The 27,206-nt window shown below is 47.6% G+C and overlaps 6 protein-coding genes and 1 non-coding gene across 7 annotated transcripts; 3 read left to right on the top strand and 4 right to left on the bottom strand.

The window, feature by feature from the left end:
- Positions 1 to 1,557: 1,557 nt before the first annotated feature.
- Positions 1,558 to 1,629, bottom strand: F4812DRAFT_t97. The gene has a single exon. It is a non-coding gene; the product is annotated as a tRNA-Thr (tRNA).
- Positions 1,630 to 2,701: 1,072 nt separating this feature from the next.
- F4812DRAFT_431709 (uncharacterized protein) lies at positions 2,702 to 4,254 on the top strand. The gene is made up of 2 exons (XM_047934464.1): positions 2,702 to 3,846; positions 3,898 to 4,254. Exon 1 carries the CDS (start codon positions 2,915 to 2,917, stop codon positions 3,671 to 3,673), a length of 759 nt encoding a protein of 252 aa, XP_047789545.1. The 5' UTR covers positions 2,702 to 2,914; the 3' UTR covers positions 3,674 to 3,846; positions 3,898 to 4,254.
- Positions 4,255 to 4,439: 185 nt separating this feature from the next.
- F4812DRAFT_54813 (uncharacterized protein) lies at positions 4,440 to 6,480 on the bottom strand. Its single transcript, XM_047939191.1, has one exon. It carries the CDS (start codon positions 5,952 to 5,954, stop codon positions 4,851 to 4,853), a length of 1,104 nt encoding a protein of 367 aa, XP_047789544.1. The 5' UTR covers positions 5,955 to 6,480; the 3' UTR covers positions 4,440 to 4,850.
- Positions 6,481 to 7,487: 1,007 nt separating this feature from the next.
- On the bottom strand, positions 7,488 to 12,029 carry F4812DRAFT_451527 (uncharacterized protein; the record flags this gene model as incomplete). The annotated part of the gene is made up of 17 exons (XM_047936224.1): positions 7,488 to 7,588; positions 8,521 to 8,986; positions 9,050 to 9,273; positions 9,329 to 9,806; positions 9,849 to 9,971; positions 10,014 to 10,048; positions 10,079 to 10,105; positions 10,136 to 10,164; positions 10,213 to 10,342; positions 10,373 to 10,395; positions 10,426 to 10,489; positions 10,520 to 10,670; positions 10,707 to 10,887; positions 10,933 to 10,960; positions 10,994 to 11,065; positions 11,096 to 11,288; positions 11,328 to 12,029. 17 exons carry the CDS (start codon positions 12,027 to 12,029, stop codon positions 7,488 to 7,490), a joined length of 3,027 nt encoding a protein of 1,008 aa, XP_047789543.1.
- Positions 12,030 to 14,537: 2,508 nt separating this feature from the next.
- F4812DRAFT_54701 (uncharacterized protein) lies at positions 14,538 to 15,958 on the top strand. Its single transcript, XM_047939189.1, has 4 exons — positions 14,538 to 14,841; positions 14,903 to 15,128; positions 15,288 to 15,322; positions 15,378 to 15,958. The coding sequence occupies exons 1-4, from the start codon at positions 14,692 to 14,694 to the stop codon at positions 15,741 to 15,743; spliced, it is 777 nt and encodes a 258-aa protein (XP_047789542.1). The 5' UTR covers positions 14,538 to 14,691; the 3' UTR covers positions 15,744 to 15,958.
- On the bottom strand, positions 15,765 to 16,769 carry F4812DRAFT_460071 (uncharacterized protein; the record flags this gene model as incomplete). The annotated part of the gene is made up of 2 exons (XM_047937646.1): positions 15,765 to 16,156; positions 16,211 to 16,769. The coding sequence occupies 2 exons, from the start codon at positions 16,767 to 16,769 to the stop codon at positions 15,765 to 15,767; spliced, it is 951 nt and encodes a 316-aa protein (XP_047789541.1).
- A 2,688-nt stretch (positions 16,770 to 19,457) lies between these two features.
- Positions 19,458 to 21,060, top strand: F4812DRAFT_451525 (P-loop containing nucleoside triphosphate hydrolase protein; the record flags this gene model as incomplete). The annotated part of the gene is made up of 5 exons (XM_047936223.1): positions 19,458 to 19,478; positions 19,620 to 19,905; positions 20,008 to 20,536; positions 20,626 to 20,734; positions 20,797 to 21,060. The coding sequence occupies 5 exons, from the start codon at positions 19,458 to 19,460 to the stop codon at positions 21,058 to 21,060; spliced, it is 1,209 nt and encodes a 402-aa protein (XP_047789540.1).
- Between the last annotated feature and the right edge of the window lie 6,146 nt (positions 21,061 to 27,206).

Below are 27,206 nucleotides of genomic sequence, written 5' to 3'. Positions count from 1 at the left end.
CGCCCCCCGCCCCCCCCCCCCCCCGCCCCCGCCCGCCCCCCCGCCCCCCCCCGCCCCCCCCCCCCCCCCCCCCCCAAGGCGAGCAGGTGCAGTTCCCCGGAAGACTTTTCTCTTTCATGCGAGATCTTCAGAGGGAACACTTTCTTGAATGGTAAGTGTATGATCTGACATGCAAGTGCGTATATCCCAAGAAGGAAATTGAGCAGGGTGCGGCCGAAGAGATCTGGGATCTTACTGGCCCGCAAGCACCGCGAGCCAACGGAGACGGGGTACCGATTCGGCATAAGAGGGGGCGGATACGATCCTCCAGCAGCACGGTAGGTACACTGCGCCGTCTTATTGCGGTGGTGGGTAGCAAGCAAAGTGTTATTCTCCCTGTCGGAGCCGGGAGGCTTGGTTACCTACCTCCTACCTAAGGTATATAAAGAGGATTCGGGCCCGGAGGACCGTACAACACAGGGAGGAGCCACAAATGTAATGTTATTATATATAATAATACCTACCCAACCTACCTACCTATCTTAGGTACCTAAACTATATCAAGATGCTATATCTAGATTTCCCCAGACCCGTCGTTCGTCTTTCTTCTTTCGAGGAGAATATAGTACCGCCGCAAGAGCAAGCAAAAAACAAACGGCGGGGAGGCCGATTCGAAACCTTCACTGGCTAGCTAGCCTTACACATGATTATGAGATGCTACTGATCATATTGCTGAGGTTGCAACGGGGGCTGCAGGAGAGGCGGGGTCCGCAGCATTATTGTTCATGATTTCGCGGTAGTCAGTACCTAATTAACTAATACCTAGTCGAAAGCTGCAGCATAGGGTAGCAGTCGAAGAACAACTTTGCTTTTTTTCTTTTCTTTTCTTGACACACGGGTTTGGTCAGCTTTTGAAGCACATCAGGTCCAGGGCGAAGTCTCCTGTTGTCGTCAAGTGCTTTGCCTTGTATTCGGCATTAACTCTCGCTGAAAACAAGTCAGACTTGTGTCGGAGAGTTTATAATGCTTTATTTTATGGTAGGCCCTAGATTGATAATAGTTCTGGTAATAGTTCGCTAATGCTCATGATGTGAGGTGTCTTTTATATTATTCATCTCGTCACCGAAGTAAAAGTTGTGAAGGCGAACCGAGCCCTTGACCTACATGCATCCTACTTTCTATACTTTCTATATGCATGTCAGCACGCAGGCGGGTGTTGCCTTGTGTTACGGTTACCTATGCTATATTCCCATCGAGACTTCGTTGGGAGGCAATATCTACCTAGGTAGTGCTGAGAAATAATTTGATTCTAACTAGGCCGTCCATGTTTGCACCGCATATCCCCTTAGCCGTATATCAAATGATGGAAAAGGGGGCTACCCCTGGAAGTTGTATTTACACGAGTTTTGCAAATAAAGGATTCAAAGAGTGAAATACATAGTAGTTCCACTTGAATAACCCTAACTTGAGGGCTCCATCACCAACATCACAAAACATAACAAAAAAAACAAAAAAGAATCGGTAACTTCCTAGCGCTGTGACTAGGTCGTGACCAAGTATGGACTAAACAGAATTCACTGCCTCCACCCCGGATCGAACGAGGGATCTTTGCATTACAAGTGCAACGCGTTACCACTGCGCCATAGAGGCCGATAGCCGTCATTTCACTTGCATTGTATTATAACCAGCAGAACAAAAAGCCGAAGTTGCAGAACGTGGGTGTTTCTCCAGAGGTGACGGGGTTTGCGTTGACGAAATACTTCAATTGCAATGCTATTTTATGTACTTTAATGGCAGCAATTACCTAGCGCGTACCAATTGGCAGCAGCGTTGAATAAAAATATGGATCAATTTAGGTACTTTAGGTGATTATGAGGATGGCTGCTTCCTCGAATACAATCAATCTGGGGGTGTCACTTGTTTTGTGCAGCGGGATTATGCGACGCTTCAATAGCCTTAGTCATCGTCTTGGCCTATTACTTAACTCATCCCCTATTGCAACTTCTAGGAGCCCCAAACTTTCCCTTCTCCTTAAAGCCTTCTCCTTGAAATGTTAAGTCTTGAACCAATGTTACCCGATATGGTCCGGTCGATAACATGATGATCAAAAATTTACTCATTGACATACCACATCGGCTTCATCGGATAACTAGAGCATATGTCTTTCGAGAAGTGAGGGCCAGTGGAAAATGCTTGTTGCAGCTGGGCCGTGAACGACTACTCAACGTTGTTAAAGGACCATAGGGCCCGAAGGATGGTTGTGTCGACAACGAGCTTTACTGCCCAATTCGGAGCGATGTGCCCTTCTGGTCCAAACCGTATCCAACTTAGGTACTTCGGGTTTTTTTTGGAAATTGTCTTCTCGTCACACGGCTTTCTTTATTCTTCAAGCGAGACGCAACGAGACCTAGGTACCTAAGGTATAGACCTATCCCAAGTTTCCGGGAGTAAAGGAGGTGAGCCATTTTGCGGAGTACTAGTTGGAATTGCATATGTTCTACCAGGGGCCGCGTGATATTGTTGATCGATCTGCCCGTCCGCTCCTCGCCTCCTCCAGCCAATCTAATGACTGCGCTGGGATGCACTTGGGAGGAAGCTTCATGCAAGACTGCGTTGTTCTGCTGCAGGCTACGAGCGGGCAGCAGCGGGAGGCCAATAAGACCAACAAGACCAACGTGAAGTCATGCCAAGATCATATACATCTATCTTTGAGCGCTGCAGTCCTGTTCGCAATTTAGCATTGTCGTTTAAGGGGGAGCCTGGCTCGGCGTACAATCCTCCAGCATTATTTAGAGACCGCAACTCCTCTCCCAGATGGGTTTTTACTAAAGGTAAGCAGATCAATGGTCCATCGTGCCCCAATATTCGAATTGATCATCCCAGGTATCCTCTATTTCGGATTGGGCAACTTATAGGCCCACCAACACTTAAGAAGATGGCGGAAGTCTATTGCATATGTGTAATCGCCTACATGGACGGGAGGAGCGCATGTCCTGGGAGCGAACTGAGTACGTCTCTGGAAGCACTCGATAAACGGACCCGGCAGCTTGAAGCCATATCACAGGTCACGCCGCCTCCACCATTTGTTGAAATAACGTGGGACTCACTTACGTGGCGTGTGTGCCGTCTGTCACGTCTGCTACCGCCTGTTGCGGCGCTCAAGAAGGCGCCACCTTTGGGCAATGCGGCTTCGCTGTCCTTGTTGAAGTGTGCCATCGCGGCCATCGCAGTCGAGAACCAGATCCCGTGGCTCGAAGATGATGATGTAGAAGAGAAGGAATTTCTGAAGCTAGCTGCGCAATGGCTCTACTACTTCGCAGGCCGGCGCCACGTCGAGATTAGGAAGCCTTCGCTCAAATTCGAGGATGTCTGCTCTCTGGCGCTAGATCTATCACTCGACGCTGAACCTGGTGTTCGCTGGAACAGGTCGTCAGTTCCTTTACCACCCCGCCCCCTCCTATACCCACCAGTCAACGCCCAGAGATCGAGATGCTGCGGCTGTTGCACCTGCGCTTGTCACAGGCACCTAAGGTCGCGGCGCGATTCTAGCGTGAGCTCGGGCGATAGTTCGCGTCGGAGCACGTGTCACGGAAGATGGCGGGCCCTTGGATGGTTTAGAAAACTTGCCTTCTGGCGGAGAAAACGAATTGCGGATGACTCCTTGTCATCATCGGGGACAATTGTGGACGATTAAGGGAATGTATCCATCCGCCTGGTAGGAATTAATTTACAACGAGGCTTCATTTATATCAAATATATCCCAACCTGGGGTAAAAATCAAGTGTGTTATTGGTAACGATAAACAACATATGATCCATCTGGACTGGACATTCAGGCGTTTGTGAGAATTATACCACTTGTACCTAGGTACGTATAATCGCTACCTAAGTGTTGGTGTCTTACTGAAGAGATGGTTAGCGGTTGACGGGCCAGCCTCCTCGCCTTTTGAACGAATCGGCGTAGGCCATAATAAGTGCGCAGATCTATCTCTAAGACACGGGAAGTCCAAGGCGCTTATTACGCGAGACGGCGGCGCAGAGAAACACATCTGGATTCTTTGCGCGAAGAGTCGTTGAGTAACACAAGGCGTGCCGTATTCGACGTAGGTATTCGACTAGTAAGTATACCTATGCCGATGTTTCTGAAGCACGAAGAGGATTCAGCCAACTGCAGGCTCCCACTCGTATATGCACGCCACAAGACAAGCGGGCACAAACTAGCAATGCAATACATACGCCAGGTACCTACAAAAACATATAGGTATACCTAACGTTTGGTTGTAGTTATATGTACATGGGTTCTGTTAATATATATTATTTGTTGGGACACCGAAACGCGGCCTGTATGCTATATGCTATGCTATGCTATTCTATGCTATGCTACTTATGCTATGGTATATGTTATACCCTTCTGAACTAATCTTAATCTCTTGAATCGGTCGTATTAGTCTTTCCTATTCTCTTCCGATCCGTTCTGCGTTGCGTTGCGTTGCGTAACTTGATATATCTCCAAGATATTTTTTTCTTCTTTCTTTTCTTTTGTGAATCGTTAGTTGTAAATTATTGAGGTAGGCACTTACGTAATAAATAAAACCTTCCCTCTTCCGCGTGAGAACCTTCGTCCGGTAATCATTACATTGGGTATTAGGTAGGTAATGCAGCGCGCGCGTTCTTTCGATTTATAAAACAATTATTATAAAGTTTAAAGTTTCCTTTTGGCATTGCCTAGTAAGAACTCGGTAATTTCGGTATTCTTCGGCATCGTTATCGGTATTGAGAACGTCCTCCCTTCTTCTGAAACTCGTAACATTCGATTTACCATTCCTCCCTCCCTCCTCCTTTTTTTTTGTTTCCCTTCTTTCACTCTCATCATCATCCTCCATGGCCGCCCCCTAACCCCTGATCCCGATACCCACTACTCTCCGGTCGCTGCGCGTCATGATCATGCGGCATCGTCGTCGGCGTATGCGTGTGCACGCTGCTGCTCGCGGTATCCGTAAACACCTCACTCCCCGGCAGCTCGACCGGCGCCAGCGAGCTCCCCCTCCCGTCATCCATCTCCGCCAGGAGCGGGACACCAGATGAGCGTTTGTGAACATGTCCTCCTCCACCACCACCACCACCACCATCCGTAGTCCTGCCGTCTTTCTTGTCCCCCGCGTAGTAATCCCCCGGCAATTCCTTCCACCCGCTATGCACGGTCGCGGGGCTGAGCTCGGCGACCCCGCCGAACTGCGCGTTGTGCTGCGCGTACTCGGGCGACGGCATCAGCGGCGACGGGTGGTACATGCTGCTGTTCCCGCCGCCGTTCGGTGACAGCTCCACGTCGTGCTGGTATGGTGAATTCGGGTCCGAAGAGGCCGGGTGCGACTTGCGCCGCCGCGAGTACATGAATACGAACCAGCCCAGGAGGCCCAGCGCCACGCTGCCGAAGCCGATTCCTACGCCTAGACCTAACTTGGCGCCTTGGGAGAGAGTGCTGCTACCACTGCTTTCGGAGGGCGAGTTAGATGCTGTAGGTGAAGCCGCGGACGAGCCTGACGAGCCTGACGAAGAAGAGGATGAAGATGAAGATGAAGAAGAAGAAGGGGATGTAGAAGTCGGGGTAGCGGAGGACGTGGTCTGCGTGGCGGCGGCGGCCTGGGAGAGGAAGGCCTGCTTGGAGACGGCGATGGTGACACCGGTGCCGGCGCAGTTGTTCTCCATGGTGTCGTAGACGGCGTTGAGGTCGGCGGGGCTCTTCCTCGCGACGCACTCGGCGGTGTTGTAGATGAAGTTGCCCTTGTTGGAGCACAGGCACTTGTTGATCTCGCTGCCCGTGTTCCCGGTGCACGTGGTTTCGTTGGCGGCGTCGTTCAGGCATTGCTGCGAGCCCTCGGGGTACGCCGAGAAGTCGTTGTCGAGGGCCGACGAGCCGTGCGCCTGCAGTGCGATGCCGAGCAGCACCGAGGCCGGCAGCGTCAGGAACCACCTCATCCTGGCCGGGCTGCCTTTGCTTGTTACCTAGGTACCTTAGGTAATTATCGTGCGGCGGCGGCGGCGGTGGTGGTTAGTTGTGGTGGATACCCTTAACCTCAACTCGGGGAGTAGGAATCATTTACGTTACGGAATTGAGGAGATATTCCGGGAAAAGATTGAAAAGAAAATTAACTAAGGAAAAAAAAGAAAAGGGAAATGGAAAAGAGAAGAAAAAAAAAAACACGGTGCCTGGACGGTGAATTACAGGCAGGACCCATTACTATTCACTCGTCACCTACTGTTCTTCCAGATTACACAACATGGACTTATACATGGACTTTTACATGGTACTACACACACACAGTACGTTAGGTAATTTGCTTTTTTTTCTCCTTCTTTCCTTTCAGCCTTAAAACCCCTGTAGCGTCCAATAGAAGAAGTGATCGTGCATGGCCGAAACAGGGGCCCCGTATTACACAAATGCCCATCATCTCTATCTTTGGTTACTACATCCTGCCCAGTACCTACCTACTTCTGTGCTCCGTGCTCAGCGCCCCAGAATAAAAGATGAAATTTAAAAAATAAAATAAAACGACGAGACAACCTGGGAACAAAAGCTAGCGCGTGTTGACGATGTCGCTGAGTGTAGGTGGTTTCTGCAGCGGAACCTCTAGCACCTTACAGGCCGTGTTACGATATCCCGGTTCCATGGCTCAATCTACAAGAGAGAGAGAGAAAGAGGCTGTGCCATTTTAGGTACTATTTACCTATTGATTATGTACCTATACTATGTACCATCTGCCATCATCCAGCCTTGCACAAGTTTCTCATAAACTGTGGTTTGCTATTTGTCCATTCTACGAATAGACTTTCTGTCATCATTAGTGTTAGGTAGTACGTTACGTATGTACCTAGTAGCCAAGTCCCTCGTATGTACGGAAAACAAAATACACAGCAAAATAAAATCGTTAATCCATCCCCCAAACGGCTAACGTTAACCCCTTTTTATTACCTAATATCTCCTTTCAAACACGCGTACCTAAACCCGTACAGATATTGGGCAATGAACCATGTCGAGACCTGCTAAGGTGAATGTACAATTAAATATGCACGTACAAAACATAAAATCACAGTACGTTACTATTAGGTACCTATTATTTCTTGTTGGATGTTGTGCAATGGTAAAGGTACGGAATACCTGTTTGTCCATTAATGCAAACATCCGCTCCGGTGTAAACAATCCACCACCGAAATCGTTAGTTCGACCCGATCATCTAAAATAAGAAACCGGCCTTTTCTTTTTCTTTTTTCTTGTTTCCCGAGTCCGTTGTATCATTGGGTCGAGGCTCAACACGACAGCATGATACCTAGCGTCCTTTATGGTGCGGTGTAGGTGTGGTGCAAGTGCCTCCTCAATCTGCTTAACCTTGACCTTAAGTTTTTTATGCACTTACTTATTTAGGTACCTAACTTAGGAGGTAGGTACCCAGGTAGATAGATACCTCGTATGCCACGCACAAAAATCCACCATGATTTGTTGCCTACGAAGGATCATCTTCCTCGCAAACACGGCATGCGATTTCGCTCAATCGAGTCCGATCTGCCCAATAGAATGAATCCTGAGCTGAGATTCTTATCCGATGCTCGCCATCCTAATGCAATACTGTGACGTCTTCCTGTGGCTTCGCAACGGTATACTTATACATAGAGGTAGGTAGTAGCTTAGAGCCTTAAACAAGGTTTATTACAATCATATTGGCCGCCTATCAAGGTGAAGGCAACTGCGCCAGTTAATAGGCTCTTCGTTTTGGAGCATCTTGTTCCCTTCGGGATTCTGAGATCGGCCTACTCGAGGCCTTAAACAAGGCTCCCGGTTGATGATTGTTTCATTCGGCAAAGAAATCAAGCTCATTTTGCCCAGGCAAGATCTGATTCACCCAGATAATCCCAATCGCATCATAGACCCCCCAGAAATATTGAGTGTCCATCAAAGCTTGTCCCAGTAACACCGTTGAGTGCCCTCAATCATAAGAATGTATATACTGCATTGGGAGTATCTAATCGTAATCCGCATTTCCACTGCCAATTCTCAACCCCTCCCCCTTTCTAGTGTTGGCATCGCAAATCAGAATGTGTACGCCGACATCAGATGGAAGAGCAAATCCTTGGAGCAGAGATCCAAGGTTGAAAGCTTTCACACACTTCGCCAGCCAATTCAAGAGCCTCCAACTCCGTCCATGAAAGTTTGCTTATCATATACGTGAGTATTCGCTTACTTTTTTCCTTTTTAAGCCGTTCTCGTCACATCTGTTACAACAAATAAAATAGTTCGCTACCACGGGACTAGGAATCCTTTAGGTATGAATTGGTTGGAAATCGTGTGAACCGCGGCTTTGATATCGTACAGGTTACAAGAAAACGCTACCAAGAATGTGTGGATGTGTAGGGTGCGTATTGCGGCAACGAAACATGGAAATTTAGCTGGCTCGTTGGTGCTCTCCCGAACCATCTTCGCCCGTGCCGTTCATAGGAAGCTTGTCCGAAGATTCCTGGGCGCTCTTAATGCCGTTGACTAGCGCAGTACTTGGCGATTCGGTCGAAGGTGACAAGTTCTCACCAACGTAGTCTACAGCCTCGTTCGATACCATGCTTCGAGGCGTTAAATGTGCCCCATTGAGTGCAGCTTGTTTTTGTTGGTCTGTAAGGAGGTGTGCTAGACCCTGTTCAATGCAGATACGCACATAGTCAGGCTCATTTGGCGTGACCGCAACAAGCCCTTCCCTTCTAGGGACCCGGCTTTCTGGAAATGGGGTTTTGCTTGGCCTGTATGTCTGCGGTTTCCTTTCGCCCACGAATTCCCCGTTGATATAATACTTGGACTGCGGTGCGAAGCCTCCACGGCTTTCGGCGTCAGGATCTTGCTTCCATTTGCCCGGTGAATTCCAAGTTGAGAGGGCGGATTCATGCTCTGGTAGTTCGCAATACCAGATTGACAGCTTGACGTTCCGAAGATGAGGTATAGTAGGAACGATGGAGAGGAAGTCGGATTGCTTTCGGCCACGTTAGTTGAATGTCGTGGGGTTGACGATACCGATAAAAATAGGAAAACTTACTTTGACAAAAAACATCTCCGTCTCTGAGAAACACTTCCATGCCTCGCCGCGAATCTGCTCGAGCTTCTTGTAGCGAACTGTCCAAGGATCACCCCCGTAGAAGTCAGGTAGCTGTTCTCCCAAGTGAAAGAGTTTGCCTTCTGTTAGAGCATATCTATCTTGCTCCAAACGCCAGATAACTCTCTTCGCTATATGCGATGCTGGAATACGTTCCCACGCAGTGTCTATAGACCAGTCAATTACACACGACGTCAAAAAAGCCATTACTTAGTAACTCACATCTTGACAAAGAGGTATCCTTCTCGCCCAAAAGCAAAGAGACTTGAGTGTTGAGCAACCACTGCTCACGTCCGTTTACGTGACCAGTGGCAGAAGGATTAATTGTATCATACCTTACCCCTTGTGCTATGGCGAAAAGCCCGGCTATATCCTTTTGCTTGGGGTCTGGACAGACATTGAGCCAACGTAACAGAGGAGGCAACTTCGACAGGCGGACTTTCTCCATCTCTTCCTGGTGAGCCCGTTGCATCTCGGCTTCGCGTGCAGCTCGCTCCGCCGCACGTTTGCGCTCACGTTCCTTTTCTTCCTCCTCCTCTCGCAAGCGTTGTGCTTCCTCGGCAGCTTCCCTTTCGCGGCGAACTCTTGCCTCTTCCTCTCGTCTCTTACGTTCTTCCTCCTCCTTTCGTGTCCTTTCTTCTTCTTCTCGTAGCTTTCTCTCCTGTTCTTCCTTCTCTTTCCTCTCCTCTGCTAACTTTGTCTTTTCCTCCTCTTCCTTGCGCCTCTTTTCTTCCTTCTCGACTCGGCTTCGTTCTTCATCTTGAAGGCGCTTCTTTTCAACTTCTTCCCGTCGCCGTGCTTCCGCTTCCTGTTTTTTCTTCTCTAATTCTTGGCGTTTTTGTTCCGTTTCTTTCTTCTTTGCCTCCTCAGCAGCTATCGCCTCAGCCTCAGCTTGTTTTCTCTTTACCTCTTTACGTTCACGATCGATCTGTACTTCGCTCTCTTCGGCTTGATGTGTTTGAGGCACGTCACGCATGTCCACATCTACGTCTTCGGATGCTACAGTGATGCTAGCTTTATCTTGAGGACTTGCTTTATCTAAGTCTCTGCGATCACGACTGGCCTTCTTAGCTTTAGGTGTACGATCATCTGATGGTCGCTGTGACCTAGCAGGATCCCGTGATGGATCTCGCTTTTGCTGACGACTTTCGGGTGAAGGGTTTTGGAACGGACGTCTCTCTTTACTCTCAGGATCCAATCTCCTTCTCTTAATAGGAGCGTCGGTATCGTCTTTGTCTCCAAGCCCATGCCGAGGTGGCGTAACACTAGATCGCGGCCTCTTAGCTGAACTTTCACCCAGGGAAAGTCTATCGTTAGACTCGTCACGTCTTATCGCTTTCGTTCGATCGTGGTATTTTTCAGAGAGTCGATCTGGTCGCTTTTCTGGGGCATCTTCGGTTTTTGTATCGCCACGCTCAACGGTAGAGTTGTTTGAGGCTAAGCTCGCACGCCGCTGTTTTTCTCTATGTCCCTTCAATTCTTTACCCGAAATAAGCTTTCTCCGCGGTTTTGTAGTTTCGGTATCAGAAGAGTTAATAGCAGGGTCCGAGTCCACCAGCTTTGACTTCGATGGATGAGTCTTAGACATAGCAGGTGAAACCTCACGGTCTGACGTGGCAATGCTTGAGACGCGTTCTTCCTTTTTAGGCCGGCCTGGCCCGCGTTTGGGAGAGGTCTGTTCGTCATGATTGCCAGAAGAAACTGAATGTGTCTTCTCCTTGGGACTCCCAGACGCTTTCGTAGACGTGGCCTTCTTCTTAGAATCAACATCTCGGGATGGGCTAGATGGCCGACGCTTATGTGATCGGTTACCGTCAACATTAGACTCGCGATTGGCACGTCTTGAATCTGGGTCTAATTCGCGATCGCGATCCCGGTCTCGCCTACCCGGAGACTTCGTCTTTGAAGAGGATTTAGGGGATTTCTTAAATTCGTCGTAAGCGTTCTTCAAGAGGTGCTCTTCCTCCTTCCACATAGGTCCCTCCCGACGTCGGGCTATTTCGTAGTATGTTTGACCTTTATAACGACGAGTCGGGTCAAAGTTAGATGCATTTAGTAAAAGTTTAATCACTTCAATGTTCTCCCCACCAATAGCAGCCAACATTGGAGTCCCATGTTCCGTTGGGAGACCTGGAACAGGTCGTGGCGGATCGGGATTTGCGCCGCCTAAGGCTAAAAGGAGCTCAACAACAAAACTATGACCACCCCGTGCCGCATTTACTAAAGCCTCGGGGTCGTCACAGCGTTCCTTGACTTGTAATACACGAGTCACCGTCTCGTTATCGCCTCGGGCTGCTGCTTGTCGGAGAGTCTTGTCGTCAAGATTCATATACAAGAGATGATTGCTGGTTTTCGTCGATCGAACAGCACCACCACGGCGTTGGGACGCTAACGAGCTGCCTTGTGCCGCGGGCGAACGACGAGGACTCTCGGGGCCATGAGAGGAAACGGTATCTGGCATCTCGTGAGGTGGGTGATCTTCGGAAGTTCGTCGCAGCTCGCCCACCCTCTCCTTCGCCTCCCGCAAGGCCGCTCGGATTTCTTCAGCGTTTTCTAGCTCGTCAGGGACCTTTTCTAACGGTTCGTGTCCCTCGGCATCCGCCTTTCGTGGGTTTACACCTGCTTTCAGCAAGATCTTCACAACACCAAGATGGCCGTTCTCCACGGCATCAAGAAGCGGTGTCTCCTTGTCACTATTTCGGCAATCGAGATTGCATCCCGCATCAATAAGAAGTTGAACGATTTGTTCGTGGCCATTCAGTGACGCAACTTGCAGAGGTGTGTTTCCGGCATAATCTGCAAAATTCAAATCTTCGGGTCGTTCGGTAAGCCGTTTCTTAGCAACTTCATATTCACCTTTTGCGCAAGCCTTAGCAAGTAAAGTCTGGCCATGGTTATCGACATGCTTCTTGTGGGCTGGCATCCTTGCGGGTGAGATTGTTGATTCGCCAGTAACAGGGGTAGCTATGCTTCTTAATTTTGAACTTCGAGGATGCGGGCTGCCACTAGCAGAGGAATCGTCGGAATGATAATCGGTGGATTGAAGCGGTGCAGGTATGCGTCTTTTCTTCGTACTAAATCCATTCGAAGACTGAGATGGAAGTTGGGTTGAAAGGCTGCGTCGGTGAATGCGACCGTGAGGTGACAATGATCGGTTTCGAGAGGCAGATTGCCTGTCGTGGGGAAGGCGGGCTGGTGTGGATTTTTGGTCCTTCTCCCTAGCAACAGCTTGGTTGTCAAGGCCCGTTTCTGAAATCCGCGGTCGACGGATTTTCCGCGACTCGCCCTCGTCATCAGATTCCGCCTTGGGTGCTTTACGCTTGCCAGGAAGCAACCTATCTACAGATTTTGATTTTTGTTTGACGGGATCTTTGGAGGGCTTCGTCTTAGATGATTCGGAACCTGATTCCGAATGAGCGTCGATGGATCTGCGACGCCGGTGAATGGGTTCGTGGTTATTGCGACGGTGTGGAGGCGGGGAGGCAGGTGCAGAACTAAGCCCGCTTGATACATCTTTACTCCGCGGTTGCTTCTCTTTCCCAGGCAATCGCTTCTTCCTTTCTAGCAACACTGCATCATCGGAAGGACCACCATTGCGATCACCATTTTTACCATCATTCAGGTACTTCCTCGGGGGTGGCAAAACATCGTCAATTTCACCATCGCTCCTGTCTTCATGCTTTATTACCTTCCGGGGTTTTGACGGAGAGACACCGTCCTTACCTGGCAGGACAATTGTCTCGGCGTCTGAGTTTTGATCAGGCCCAACATCGTCGTCCTGCGCACTTGGTAATGTCGTTACGGGTCGCAACTCCTTGGAAGTGGAAGAGGCTTTTGCAGTCAGTGAAAGCTTAATATTATTTGTCGTGGCGTTACTCGCTGTCACCGTCGACTTGGGATCTTCAGACTCAGCAAATCCCCGCTTCGGCGAGGCAGCCTGTTTCGTGTTTGCGGACTCGACAGCATTCTGCGCATCCATAGCATTCAATTCATATACCGAGATACAATACAGTACACCATGATGGCCACTCGTGGGTGACGATAGGGACAGAATCTGTGTCGAGACGCTGTGTACAAACTTTGGCGAATATGGACTACTCTACAATGGGTACGAGTACGAACATAAACGGTCGGTCGGGGATCAAATAGGATTGAGACGGGATGAGAGGCGGGATCGAGAACAAGGTTTGAGACGGGCCTTGGGCTAGGATTGGGTAGTAAATGGGATGGATGGATGGGATGGAAGAAAAGTGCTATTTGCTAAAATATCGCTGATGAACAAGAGTTGTCGCAGATACAGATAATGACCGTCATTGAATGTGAATAATTTTGGTGTAGGAAATTATTTGCAAAATTGAAAGGTACGAAAAGGATGCAGCAAACCAAAAAAGCACTTAGCTGAGAGAAATACTAACAATTACCTCCTAGGATAATAATAGAGTAGCAGGCAGGTGGCAGGTAGCAGCTCGTAGTAGTAACAAATAAGCAGTAGGCACCTAGGAGGGAGGTAGATAGGCAGGCAAGACAGACCAGACCGGGCAGGGCAGGGCAGGGCAGGGCAGGGCAGGCAGGGCAAAGTACCTAAGGTAGGCAAAGCGCATAGACTCTCTGACCCTCTGACCCTCCTCTGACTCTAGAGAAGGAAACGCCAGACAACTGGAGACTGGCAGGAAAGGCCAGACTGCCAAACTGTCTGACTGCCTCAGACAAGAGGAAAAGTGAACATGTACTGGAGTACTTCAAGTAGGCTATGCACCAAAGTAGCTTAGTGCCGTCTGTTAGTGTGGTGGCACTAGGACTGTTTTCCTTGTGTAGCCATTGAAGATCAATTTCAAGATCAGTCTAACAAGCCAGGCCTATCCCTGATTGGCTGCCGACCTAAATACGGATGGGTCGGGTGGCCGGTATTTCCGCAAATTTGCAGAGTTCTAGTGCGAAGTTGCTCTGAGTTGCCCATTGCTTCCTTGCCCCCGACTGTGGCGGCCCCTGCTTTGCTTGCCAGCTTTCATTGCCTGCCTGCCCATTTCCGCCCCTCATTTCCCCAGTTCTTTCCAGGCTTTTCCTCCATCGACTCTGAAAATTCTCTCTTAGCAAGGGCTCGTTTATTAATTGTCGCTAATAAACTGCACATCTCCTTCTTCCAATCCAAAGATTCCCAAGATTCTATCAGGTCTGACCACTGTCTCCTTTTTAAATCAGACTGTTTGATTGTTCAACCCACCTTCTTATTTCTTACTGATAAGCTATCCCGCCAGCCTACGCCGATCTACGCCTAAGCTCCATCAACTACCTTATTTATCTCTCTACTTACCTATTTATCCCAAACCATTTCGAAGTCGTTTGATACGCAAAACCAGCATCGCATCGCATAGGTCTGTGAACTAGGACTACATCCTGTCGGGTCTGCGTATTCGATTATGACAAGGCATAACGTGATAAAAATGTCTTAACCGCATTCCCACACCAACCGTAATGCCTTTCGAGCGCCCCGTACACTAACACTCAATTCGCCCGTTTTCGATAGTCATACGAGTATCCAAGATCTTTAATCCGACGTCTGCTGAATTCTTTGGTGGATTGTCATTATGGCCAACAACGAATTTATGGGGCCTACCCTCCCCCACATCAGAATTCCCGATACTCTTGATGACGTCCGGCTCACAGGTTCACCTCAAGCAGCGTACTACATCTCAGATTTCATCTCGCAAGAGGAAGAGCAAGTAATTCTAGAAAAAGTACGGTTGTGGTGGTTGTGAAGACGATGAGTTCCACACGCCTCGCCTAACAATGACACAGATAGCATCCGCACCGAAACCACGTTGGAAGCAACTATCCCATCGCCGACTGCAAACGTGGCCGTCCGATCTTGTTAATAATAAGTTGATGGATGCTCCCTTGCCGACATGGTTGAGTGATCCGATCATATCGCGTTTGAAATCGATCCGACTCTCACAAGAACCCGATTCGCCTGATATTTTCTCTGATAGTCCTCACCAAAAGCCGAACCACGTTCTTATCAACGGTACGTGTAGTGACGAGTATGCGAGTAGATCTGGTGCATCCTTCAAGTTTGCATCGCACTGTTTTCTTCCTTTCCTTGCCTGTCATGAAAAATAAATTTCGTGATGGGATCGGGATCCAGGGTATAATTTTATGACATGCAGTATTAATTCGTATTCAGAATATCCTCCTGGCATCGGAATAATGCCTCACAAGGTAAGCTAGTAGCATAGCGAGAAATGATTATGATGAACTGCTTATTCCGAAACAGGACGGGGCTGCCTATCATCCTGTTGTGTGTACTGTGAGCCTTGGTGCTAGTCTCTGCCTCAACATCTACAAGTCTAAAGACAACGGCGCTCTGGATCCCAACCCTGCATGGAGAATATTGCAAGAGCCTCGAAGCCTTCTCATCACTACTTCTAGTCTTTACACCGATTTTCTCCACGGTATCGAGGATATCACAGAGGATATCGAGCTCTCTAACAGTACCATTGCCAACTGGAAACTCCTTCGGTCGCCTGAAGAATTTGCCAATGGCTGTAACGTGCGAAAGACACGTACCAGCTTAACGTATCGAGATGTGATGAAAGTATCTAAGTTAGGAGGCAAGCTTGGGTTTTTGCAGAAAAAATGATGGACTCAGACAAATCCGATATCAAAATATGCCTGGTATCATCTTCCATTTCTCCAGGACTCTTTCGCGGCCGAACTTCTCACCATACCACTTCTTAGTTCCGTTGGCGGTGCTACCAAGATTGACTGCAACAAAGAGCAGGGCGCAGATCAAAGTCCTGTTATACAGCTGGCCTACAGGCGCCGTTATCAAGGCCAGGGAAAGATACAGCATGCACTCGCACGTATAATGCGGGCACACTATATACCGAAATAAGCCGTCCTCCGGAAGTGAGTATTTCTTCAACCGAAACAGATAGTTGTGGCATCTATTTTGCATAAACGATGAGGCTAGGAATGTGATGATCCCAAAGACCGTGCTGAATGACGGTGTCTCGGCACTGAAAGTTCTTCTATCGGAAGACTGAATCGATCCTATATCATTTAACTCTTAGAAGACTGTAAGCAAGACAGGGTCACGATACTTACGGGAACCTTCTATCCAAATAGAAATACTCGTGCAAAAATAATAAGCAATCCCCAGCAGCCAGTGAACAGCCCACATCTTAGACGGTGAAGAGCGAATCAAGGCCAGGGATTCGTAGAGACGCCTCGTACCTTGCAAGCTCATAAGAGCCCATGCGATAACGACTTGATTGATTGACATGAGTGTTTCCTCGCTCCGGACTTGGTTCCGGACTATGAAGTCGAGTATTTTTCCATGATTGAGGAATTGAACAGCCCAGAAGACGGAGCAGGTCACAGAAAGAATATAGAAATGAATGAACCACGAATGAGGCACTTGGCTCACGGACGTTACCCAGCTAACGATTTGAACGAGGCGTCCATTGGCATTCTGCTTCCCCTCCTTGTCGTTCGATGTGCCCACAGTTGAGGTTCGAGCACCGTATTGGGTCAGAAGACGCTGGATGGACTGGGGAGCCGCGGCGATACCCAACACGGTTGCGGATGCGAGGATGTAAAAAAGTTGGCAATATGCAGCTGGACTCATGCTACCCTCATGGGTGACTGAGTCTGGTGTCTTCATCTTGAATTCAAAAAAAGACAAATTTGAATGGCTCAACTGGAATTACATGTGAAGGCAACAGGTATCAAGGTGTTAATAGAGGTAAGTACCTGATTAAATCCACAAATTGATTCCGAGTCGGTCTAAATTGCTACGGATAGGATTAATGCATATAGTTTCTATCGCATATTATATTGCTACCTAATGCAATAGCTGAGGCTTAGGGGGCATCTATCAAGGTCGTGATGCAACTCAACTCTACTCTATCGCAGCTTCAAAAGCTATTTTCAAATAGATTTTCCACAGCTATATTATCCGAGTGACTGTGGGCGACCTGGTCATAACGAGGGTTCAATAACATCCTGCAAGCTAGAACATCACCCCTAGCTTGTCACTCTGGCTGAACGTTCTAGTCCCCCAGGCTCATCCCTCCGTCTTTCTCGCAGCATGTTGGTTTTTAATATGACCATCACTTCTCGAGGTTGTACCGTTTCTACGGTTAGCTTATTCCATGGGAATATCAGCCTGAGTTTCAGCCCACTTCGTCAAAGGACAGCAATACCTACAGCTAGTCATAGGTTAATGGCAGTATATCGAAGCTTCTCTGAATAAATGCCACAGGTAGTTTCCATATCTCTATCTATTTAGAATTCGGGTTGCTATTCATTGGTGAAAAGTGACTTAGATAAGATCAAACTGATGTACATATCTGGAAAAAAGTAACCCTTAGCAGTCGAAGCTTAGGAGTCTAGAATCGCGTGTAAGAATCTCCAATACAATGCTCCCATGCCAATCTACAGACTGTCTCGTTCGGCTACGTACCCATTGCTAAGAAACTAACCATCGTCTCTTCCGTATGTATCGTTAAGCTTGGCAAGTAAGCTGTAATCTATTAAGCAATATCTTAGAGAAACTGACAATCAACATAGCCTGACTAACATAATGGCTTTGAAAAGGCTCTAAGCTGAAAAGATGCTTATCGACCGAAGTAAAAGGATACATACTCCTTCATAACTTACACGAAGACTACCTACTTAAAGTGATTGCAACCGAGGAAAGGCTCCACAACGGATCTCTATCTATTTCTCACTGCGATACATTGTCGAGGATCGACAAAGAAACTAGTGCTGGCGACATAAGTAGAGTCATCCAGCCGTCCATGGGACGTGCCGGTGCCGAAGCCTTAAAGCGTGTACGAATCCGAATCCGATAGGTTGACAATAGGTATTCACAACAGGCGACATCGGTATATCACACTTGCTTTTTAGTGTTGGTTTCTCTGCACTAATCCCGTCTCGTGTGGGTGAACAAGCTGCAAGGACGTCCTAACCGCGAGCCAACGAATATTCTTTATATATTAGCCAATGATGAATAATGTAATCACTTCAGGTATATCTTAGATGTTGAGAGAGCAGCCGCTCGGACGAACATTAGTAATCTACCAGGGTAGATTGCAAATGCTTAAACCAAGGATGACTTATAAACTAAGAGAGTTGACATGGCGCTATGTGCCGACACTCATGCACCCCCGTAGTTCCGTCAGTTGCTTTGCTTATTGAACGTAGTTCCAAGTATATTCACGTGTAAGTAGCCACGCGTTTTAATCTCCTTGTAAGACGGTCATCAAACCCTAGGCTTCATTCTGAGACATCTATTAGAGACGCCTCCTTGCATGGTGGCTTATTTTTAGCAAATTTTAAGAACTCACCCTTACGTCCACACGGACTCCTACCGTAAGTCCGTGACAAGAGAACTAGATGGCGACCTATCATGAACTAGCATCTTTCTTCTGGGCATCGCCTGATCTAGGGCCTCGTGGTTAACCCCAATACGTAAAAGGGATAGAGTATCTGTTAGCTAATAAATGGAAATTACGGGGAGAGAATGGGTTTGTTTCTAAGTATTTCACGTATGTGCTCAGCCTAAGGTACTTAACGGTCTTATATAATAGGTACCTAGGTAAACTTTAGTATGCTACACCATCACTGACGTTGTAGAGTAGGTAAAAATGAATAACTTGATCATCGTTGTGTGAAGCTTAGTCGTTTGGTTTAGCTCTTGGAAACCATTGATAACCCAAACAAGCCACTGTAAACACGTAACCTTGCACTTTCATACTATATGTTCCCAAGTATTATTCACATAGTATCCAGCTCCAGCTAAGAATGTTTCTTAGAAAACTTCATAACTATGTAAACATAACCACTAGTTAACGGAGTTGCAACGATAACTGCTCAGCCAAAGTTGAGGGAATATAGGGCAATATACCTAAGGTATTGAACAAGGAGATATATTGTTCATGATAGAAACATACATTACTCATATAAGCTCTATAATTCGCGTCCATTATCTGTTAATATTTACCTCAAGTACCTATCTAAGGTAGACACTTACCTACCCGACCTACCTAAGATGTATCATAATTATTCAAAAGGCCTCAAGAGCCGCTCGGTTTATTCCTATATCCATAGCTCTGACTAATGAGGCTTTGTGTTTAAGGGATCTTAGTCGTCGGAGAATCCACGGCAAATTATGGGGGCTGACATCACAGGGCAAAAAAGCCTTCCATTCTTCGATCTGCCCCACCAAAAAAACGAAGCAGTGAATTTCTCAAGTGGCAACTTGACAACTTGCCAGTAGAAGAGACGGAAAACAATTTTCAATAACGTAGTGCAACTAAGTGTCCAACATATCAACTGGCCCGTCAAGATGTCGACTACGGTGGAAAAGGTAAGTTGCGTAAATTCACGTAAATGATATGGTTGCTAACCTCACCTGTAGATCAAAGAGATCGAGGCCGAAGTAAGTGGGATAGATATCCCCCCCCGAGTGCGTTATGAATGAAGCGTACTAAAACTTTTGATTTGACAGATGGCCCGAACTCAAAAGAACAAAGCGACTTCATTTCACTTGGGTCAGCTTAAGGCAAAATTGGCAAAGCTGAAGCGAGAACTCTTAACCCCCTCATCGAGTGGTGGAGGTGGTGGTGGCGCTGGCTTCGACGTCGCCAGAACTGGTGTTGCTAGTATTGGATTTATTGGATTCCCGTCCGTGGGAAAGAGTACTTTGATGAGCAGACTGACTGGTCAACACTCGGAAGCTGCGGCGTACGAGTTCACTACCCTGACATCCGTGCCTGGACAAGTCACATACAACGGTATGATATCTGTCCCCTCCGTCGCAATATTGTTCCCCTAAACGGACTTTGTCATATCGGACTTTCATCATATTTATCTGATACTGACATTATGTTGCATAGGTGCTCCACTGCAAATGATCGATCTCCCTGGTATCATCGAGGGAGCTAAGGATGGTAGAGGTCGTGGTCGTCAGGTGATCGCTGTCGCTAAAACCTGCCACTTGATATTCATCGTTCTGGACGTGAATAAGCCCCTGACTGATAAGCGAGTCATCGAGACAGAACTAGAAGGGTTTGGTATCCGCATTAACAAGGAACCACCGAATATCACCTTCAAGAAGAAGGACAAGGGTGGACTAAACATTACAAGTACCGTGCCTTTAACCCACATCGACCATGACGAAATTAGGGCCGTCATGTCCGAATATCGTATCAACTCAGCAGATATTGCGATTCGCTGTGATGCCACTGTGGATGATTTGATCGACGTCCTGGAAGCCAAGAGTCGCAGCTACATACCTGTCATTTACGTTCTCAACAAGATTGACGCAATCAGCATCGAGGAGCTGGACCTATTGTACCGAATCCCCAACGCCGTTCCCATTAGTTCTGAGCATGGATGGAATATTGATGAATTAATGGAGGCCATGTAAGATTCAACCCCCCTTACGAAAGAGCGTGTAGTGCATACACATACATACCTAGACCTAACCTAAGCTAATCTCCTTTTTCTTGCAGGTGGGACAAGCTAAAATTGGTCCGGGTTTACACGAAGCCAAAAGGAAAGATGCCGGACTATTCAGCGCCTGTTGTGCTTCGTTCCACTAGGTGCACAGTCGAAGATTTTGTAAGTACCTCGCCTCGGTAAACTTTGACCGGTAACAAACTGGCTGACCAATGAATGATAAGTGCAACGCAATCCATCGGAGCATAGTCGAGCAGTTTAAAACCGCAATAGTCTACGGAAAATCCGTGAAGCACCAACCCCAACGCGTGGGGCTTGCCCACGAGCTGGCCGATGAAGATATAGGTATTGTTACTCGCCAGTTCCCTCCCCCAATAGCACTTGCACTATCCACTATCCACTTGCACTATCTTGGGATGCTAATCCTGTTTATTCTCCAGTCACGATTGTCAAGAGATGAGTGGCCAGACTCGAAAGAGAGCGGCTAGGTCCCTTATGCGCTCTCGACCCGCACGCGATCGCGAAGGGTGTCGAGGCTGGCTCCCTTTTGTGTGCTCTGCACTCCCGAGCTCTCGATGTCTATATAGCACAATGGATAATGGAAGGTAATGATACCAAGAAAGCGCATTTCCCCCATCTCATGACGCTGTTGGGTAGCTTCAAGGAACAGGGGATACGGTTGTCTGCAGATTTACGGATCAAGGGACAGACCGCAGCCGATGCGGCGCACCATTGACGGGAAAGTATTGTTTGCTTTTTCTGGAAGGGCCCGACTCATGGCATCATGCAAAGAATGATACAGTAGTGGGCGATTTCGCATGCGATATGATCTAGGAATCCGCGTGTCCAGTCCAGTCCAGTCCAGTGCAGGCCTGAAAGAAGGGAGCTGAGCTGATGCTCCAATTTCGAAATTGCAATTATAATATTCCCCCCCCCCTTTTTTTTTTTTTGCGGGGGAAATGTCAATGCCACGATGCATACATTTTTTTTTCTGTCTTCTAGGTACCTCAAATAGGTACATACCTAGCAAGCCGCATTTTTTCAATTCAAGAATGCCTGAGCGTACTCCGCATACTCCAGAAAAACCCAAAGCTGCAAATCGTCACCACCTGCATAACCGAAGGCCTCTGTTAATGCGGCCATGTCTCCGACGAGGCGTGGTGATTGCATGAGCGGTGCCTTACTTACCCTCTCTCTTGGAGACCGTTAAGGCACCACCCTTTTTTTGCAGCAAGTCGCAGCAGTAGCAGCAAGTTGACACGCATATGCTGAACGACAAAGTAGTTTATGTTTTTGGTCTTTATTTGCGCCACAATAATGATGAGTCCAACAATTTATTGCCGGTCGCTGGCCTTGGCCTACTGTCTTATTGTTGCACCTTTAAACGATCGGAATATTTTTAACCAGTCAACGGCCCAACATAGAGATTATCCACTCCCTAAACGGGCCACACGGCAAATTGGTACCTGACTCCAACCTTTCACAGCGCTCCTCTAGCCGCCGACGGCACATCTGACAGTCCCTTTCGTGGAGAAAAGTTCTCGATCGTCTGGATTTGGGGGTCACTTTATGGGGCTTTGTAGGCCACACACCAGTCCACACACATACACCACACACTCCTAACCCAACCCTTTTCTTTCCCCATTTCAACGTACTGTTAATTAATTAATAATAAATTTTTTTTTCTTTCTCTCTGTTCCTTGGAACTATCGGTTTTCTTTTCTGGTTCATTATCCATCTACCTCATGGCTAAGCAAGCAGGCCATGCGACCAGGCCATGCGAGACTGGAACCTTGCCACCAAATACTGTACATAGTAGGTACTCACTTACCACTTACAACCCACACACGTTCCCGAATAGTAAATAGACCTGATGACAAATAGCGTCATGATTTCGTTCCTGTCACCATATCTTTTTTTCTTTGGTTTCGTTTCGTACCTAGGCAACTTAAAGCGATTGAGATGTTACCGTACACACACTCTCACATTGGGGGTTGTTACTGTAACTTCCTATCAAAATGCTGGGTTTGTCCCTCGCCCAACAGCCTCATTTTTTGTTTGAGCTGTGGTAGCCTTGACCATCCCATGGCCATTCGCCAGATAGGTATACCTAGTATGTTATATGGCTGCAAGGCGAACAACACGAGATGGTTTATAGGTAGCCGCGGGTTTGTCTCCGAATAAAGTATCGCGGTCTCATGATGGGCGATATGCGTGTAGGTATGTAGTAGGTATGTAGGCTAATGTAGCGCTCATTTCCTCCAAGAACCTAAGATTGCATTTCTGGTGTCGTATATTCAGGAACGTCTTCTCCATCCCTCCAATTAGACGCACCAACATAATGATTTATGACCGGCGAAAAAAAAAAAAGCCCTAAAAATTCTCAGAGCGGTCTATGATCTACTACCTGCTTTCAGGTCGGACATCGTGCTGCATTTGCGATCGCTAACGCCGAGGTTTGCTCCCTTTGGGGGTGGAGGTGTTCGTAGTTGTTTACTAAAAGGGTACTATGTAAGATGGTACCTAACCAATGGCTGCTTTTACGACCAGAGAGAGAGAGAGAGAGGAGAGAGCTATCGCGGCATGACGTTACTTCGATCGCTGAGCGGTGCGCGCCTAGGGTATCTTGGGAATATCTAGGGTTATCTCTTACCACTCCACAGCCGCATCGCATCGTCGGCAACGTGCCGTTGGGACAGTACTATGGTAGGCCGCGGATGATCTTGCGACCTTTTTTTTTTGTCGAATTATCTATGAAATCATATATGGGAGGAGTAACCGAATTTTTAACTGCAACGGTCCATTGGGGGAGGGGGGAAGGGGTGGTTCTTGTTAAGCCTTGCATGAAGCCAAAACAGAATAGGTACCTCTAGCTGCCTGCGCAAGATGAGATGCCTCGCAGACTACTTTGTACCTACTGTAACACAAATCTCGGCCTTGTGGGCAACGAAATGTTGCTTTTGCTTGAGGCGCTAAGCTCGAATAAGCCCTTGCTTTCTAGGATTCAAGCCTCCTCAGAAAAAGTTAGGCATGGATAGTCCAGGATATAGATAGAGCTGACCAACTGGAAGATAGCCCGGCGCACGGAAAAGAATGCTCTATTCGCTTGGACCTCCTCCTGACCATTCATGCCCAATCGCCCAACGGACCTCGGTGAAGGTGACCCAGAAATTATGTCCAATGGTATTTCTAGGCTGCTCATCGCAACGTGCTGTTGGTTGCTTGACTTAGGGAACCAAGGTGGTGGAATATTGAGGATTGGTTAAACGGCTAGGCAGTTCCTTTTACTTACTCTGTTGGTTTGAGTTTGGTAACGAGTAACAGCAGCAGCTTGACGCCGAGCCGCTGAAGAACAGGAACAGGATGAAGAAGATTCGTACGTTTCCCGCGGTTGCCTTTTCCCACTTCCTCTTCCTCTTCTTCAGTCGTCGTAACGGTAAAACTAGCCAGCACCGTTGTTGGGTACACCGAACGACCAGTATCGGGGTTCATATTGGTCCCAAATATCCTCCCGACGGTTTGGGGGGGTCTAGATGCGACACAAGCTTGCTTGTCGCGACGGCTTGATAGAACAACCCTCACCCGGCAAGTACTACAAGACCATTTAGGAGTATTTCTAGATGAAAGGCTACCTTTGCTACTGCGTAAGATTGAAGCGTTCCGTCGCATGGCTAGTAATTTGCCATGCGGTCATAAAAGAGCTTTGTCAGAAGTAATACGTTATCTCCTGCTTGGATCGCGTAGGTTGTAGTGTTTTATATCCCATCTATCGCGTACCTAATAATATAGCTTTCCAAGAAGAGTTATTCTATACGTCAAACGTGGCATGAGACCTAACCATTGAGGCTTAGAGATCTAAACTTGGATTTGCATGACATCGATCTCTTGTGACATTACCACCTGCCATAACCTTTCCTGTGCAAACTTGAGGGCTTTCCGTTCCCGGCACTGAAACGGATGTCAACCGAAGAAATATATGTGTGGAAACTGGGGGAGGGAATTAAAGGTTTAGGACCTCGCTAGCAGGGCAAGTAGGGTCAAGAGAACTCACAGACTTTGAGGAGGGGGTCCCTCCCCCCGGTGCTGTCCGTGTAATCGGCCTCTGTGGAAGACATGGGAGAGATATGGGAGACAGGGACCCCCGTATGCTGCCCATCTCAATTTGACTTGGTCTAAGTTGTCTCACAAACGGAGATAATGGGAATTACGCACTACAGCATGGTAGGTATCTATTGCATTGTACATAGTAACGAACTGGGTATGTAATGTAATGTAATGTAATGCAATGGTGGTAGGAATTGCAATATGGACCCCTTCCCTCGGCTCGGCGACTACCTACATACCTTATATACAAGCTATGATACATATTAATTACATCTAACTAATAAATAATACATACATTAGTTAGTGATAAAGCGAAACATCTTTTGATACCCCTCCTTTGTCATCATACATTCCATACCTACCTAAGGTAGTATACCTACATCGTACATCATACATTATAGTGTAGGTAGTTATATTATACCGTAGATACCGTAGTACATCATAGGTATGTGATCCGATTATGGCCGAATTGGCGAGTCGAAACGAAGATACCTTGCTGAAGTCCTTACGGCTGCCACTCCTTCGAGAGGCCGACGGCTACTAAATATGGTAGTAATATGGGTAGATGGATATAAACTAAGATGGGGGAAGCGCCAGGTGAGCTCGAATAATAACGTTAAGAAAGAGAGCGAAGGAATAAAAAACCGAAAACCGAGGAACGGTTATCAAAGGAATACGCGTCTTCCGGTTGATTACTGGATATGTTTCTAAGCTAGATTTCAGAAGTGAGGGGCTTATAGGAAGCTTGTCAAGGCTTTTGGAGCTCTGAGAGATCTAGCTCGCTAGTGGCCGTCAAATAAAATCGCACGAGTCCATTATGACGATCCGTCGCGAGCGGAAACGGTGGCATAGAGTGACCCATGTTTGCCCTATGAGAACGCGATACGGTCCGTTTATGACATGGGTGGGAGGTGGTCCATGGGTACCCTGCTGAAAAGTCCCAGTCCCTAACTGGATGGTCAGCCCGTCGCCGTCAAATATGTATGTCCGCTAGGTACCTAAGACTAAAAGACTCAGTGGAGAAAAAAAAAGAGAGGAAAAAAGAAGAAGACGGAGCCAATCTCTATGAAATACCTCATTGCTGTTGAAAGTCTCTTATTCGAGTTGCGCCGCACGAACCGAGGGACCACTGACTTCCAAGACTCTCCGGCCGACTCTAAGTTTGTAATCCTTCCCGCCGAAGTTACCTATGTAGGTGTCGCGATGGCTCACCTGGTCTGATCCCTAATATTGCGAACCCGGTTTTTCGTAGACCATTCATCTCAACTATCGTGAGCCTAAATAAGTTGGTCCGTGGTAAGGGGGTGGAATCTATTCGCTCTATTCGCTGCTGTTGCTTCTATCTTCTATTACACATGAATTACATTGTACACATTGGTTTATTCCCTTTCCCATGGCGCGAGATACTATTGATCCCTATTATTAAAAATACATCATTGTCATCATACCCATACCCATACCCGTACCCATAGCTATACCCATAGCTATACCCATACCTATCACCCATACCTACCCTAGGTAACATGTAGTTACTTACGAGCTAGTTAGTTACCTAGTTAATAACTTTATTAATAAACACATATAGGCGAAGCTGACAAAGGGTTAGCGAGAAGAAGAAAAGAGAGACAGCGTTTACGAGGGTTCCTTTGGTCCAACTTGTAAGTGGGGTTTATTTCACCTCTTCATAACACCCTAATAAGAAACAAGGCAGGATTTGGCTATCATCTCTCGTTGTATGTAAAGGTACGGAGGTATTCATAACTCATCGTCTTTTCATTTTGACAACCCCCATGCCCTTAGTTCCACCTCGGGAGCATCCAGTTACCCGCACTCTAGTCAGATTCGGTTGACTTGGACCAGCTAGATCGGCTTGTCCCTCGCTTTTGCTCTCGTGTCTCTCTTCCTCTCCTCGCTAACTAACGCTAAAAACAAACCTCGTGGGGAGGAGACAGAAACATGGCGGACAGCCACTCGAACGGGAGGACTGGGGAACTACTATCTAAAATGTCTAAGCTAGAGAAAGCCACTCGTTTCGTGTTTTGAAGAACTTGGGTTGTCAGAATAACAGCTAAAGAAAGTCTTCCTCGATTTTTCCTCGCGATTTATTCGGCTTGTCTCATATTGTTGCTACGTCCTACGTGTACGGCTTGCCGAGTCCGCCGGGGGTGGCCGCTTTCAGTTGCTTTTTGCGGTCCTTGTCAATCCCGTCCGAGGGCATGGCTTGTATTCCAGGATATAACTCTCCAGTTTGTGGTTTCTCTGACAAGTAAAAAAAAGCACGGTAACATCGTGGTCTCTCCACACACAATGAAGATTCAACCCCGGCTAGCCAGCCCTCTTTAGACGCACATCCACGGGCCTAACTACATTAATTCATCTGTACCTTTGAGAGTAGGGGCCCTCGTCCTGTCAGACCTGTCATACCACATCTTATCCCTCGAGGGTTACCACACACACACACACCCCCCCTTCTTAGGTCTCTCTTGTTATTCAGGGCCCCCGGACCTCGAAGGGCATTCATATCCCTGCT

Source organism: Daldinia caldariorum (genome assembly GCF_022478825.1).
Source record: "Daldinia caldariorum strain CBS 122874 unplaced genomic scaffold F4812scaffold_10, whole genome shotgun sequence".
NCBI classification, from domain to species: Eukaryota; Fungi; Ascomycota; class Sordariomycetes; order Xylariales; family Hypoxylaceae; genus Daldinia; species Daldinia caldariorum.
Note: the sequence above shows the minus strand (reverse complement) of the source record. Positions and strands in the feature narration are given on the sequence as shown.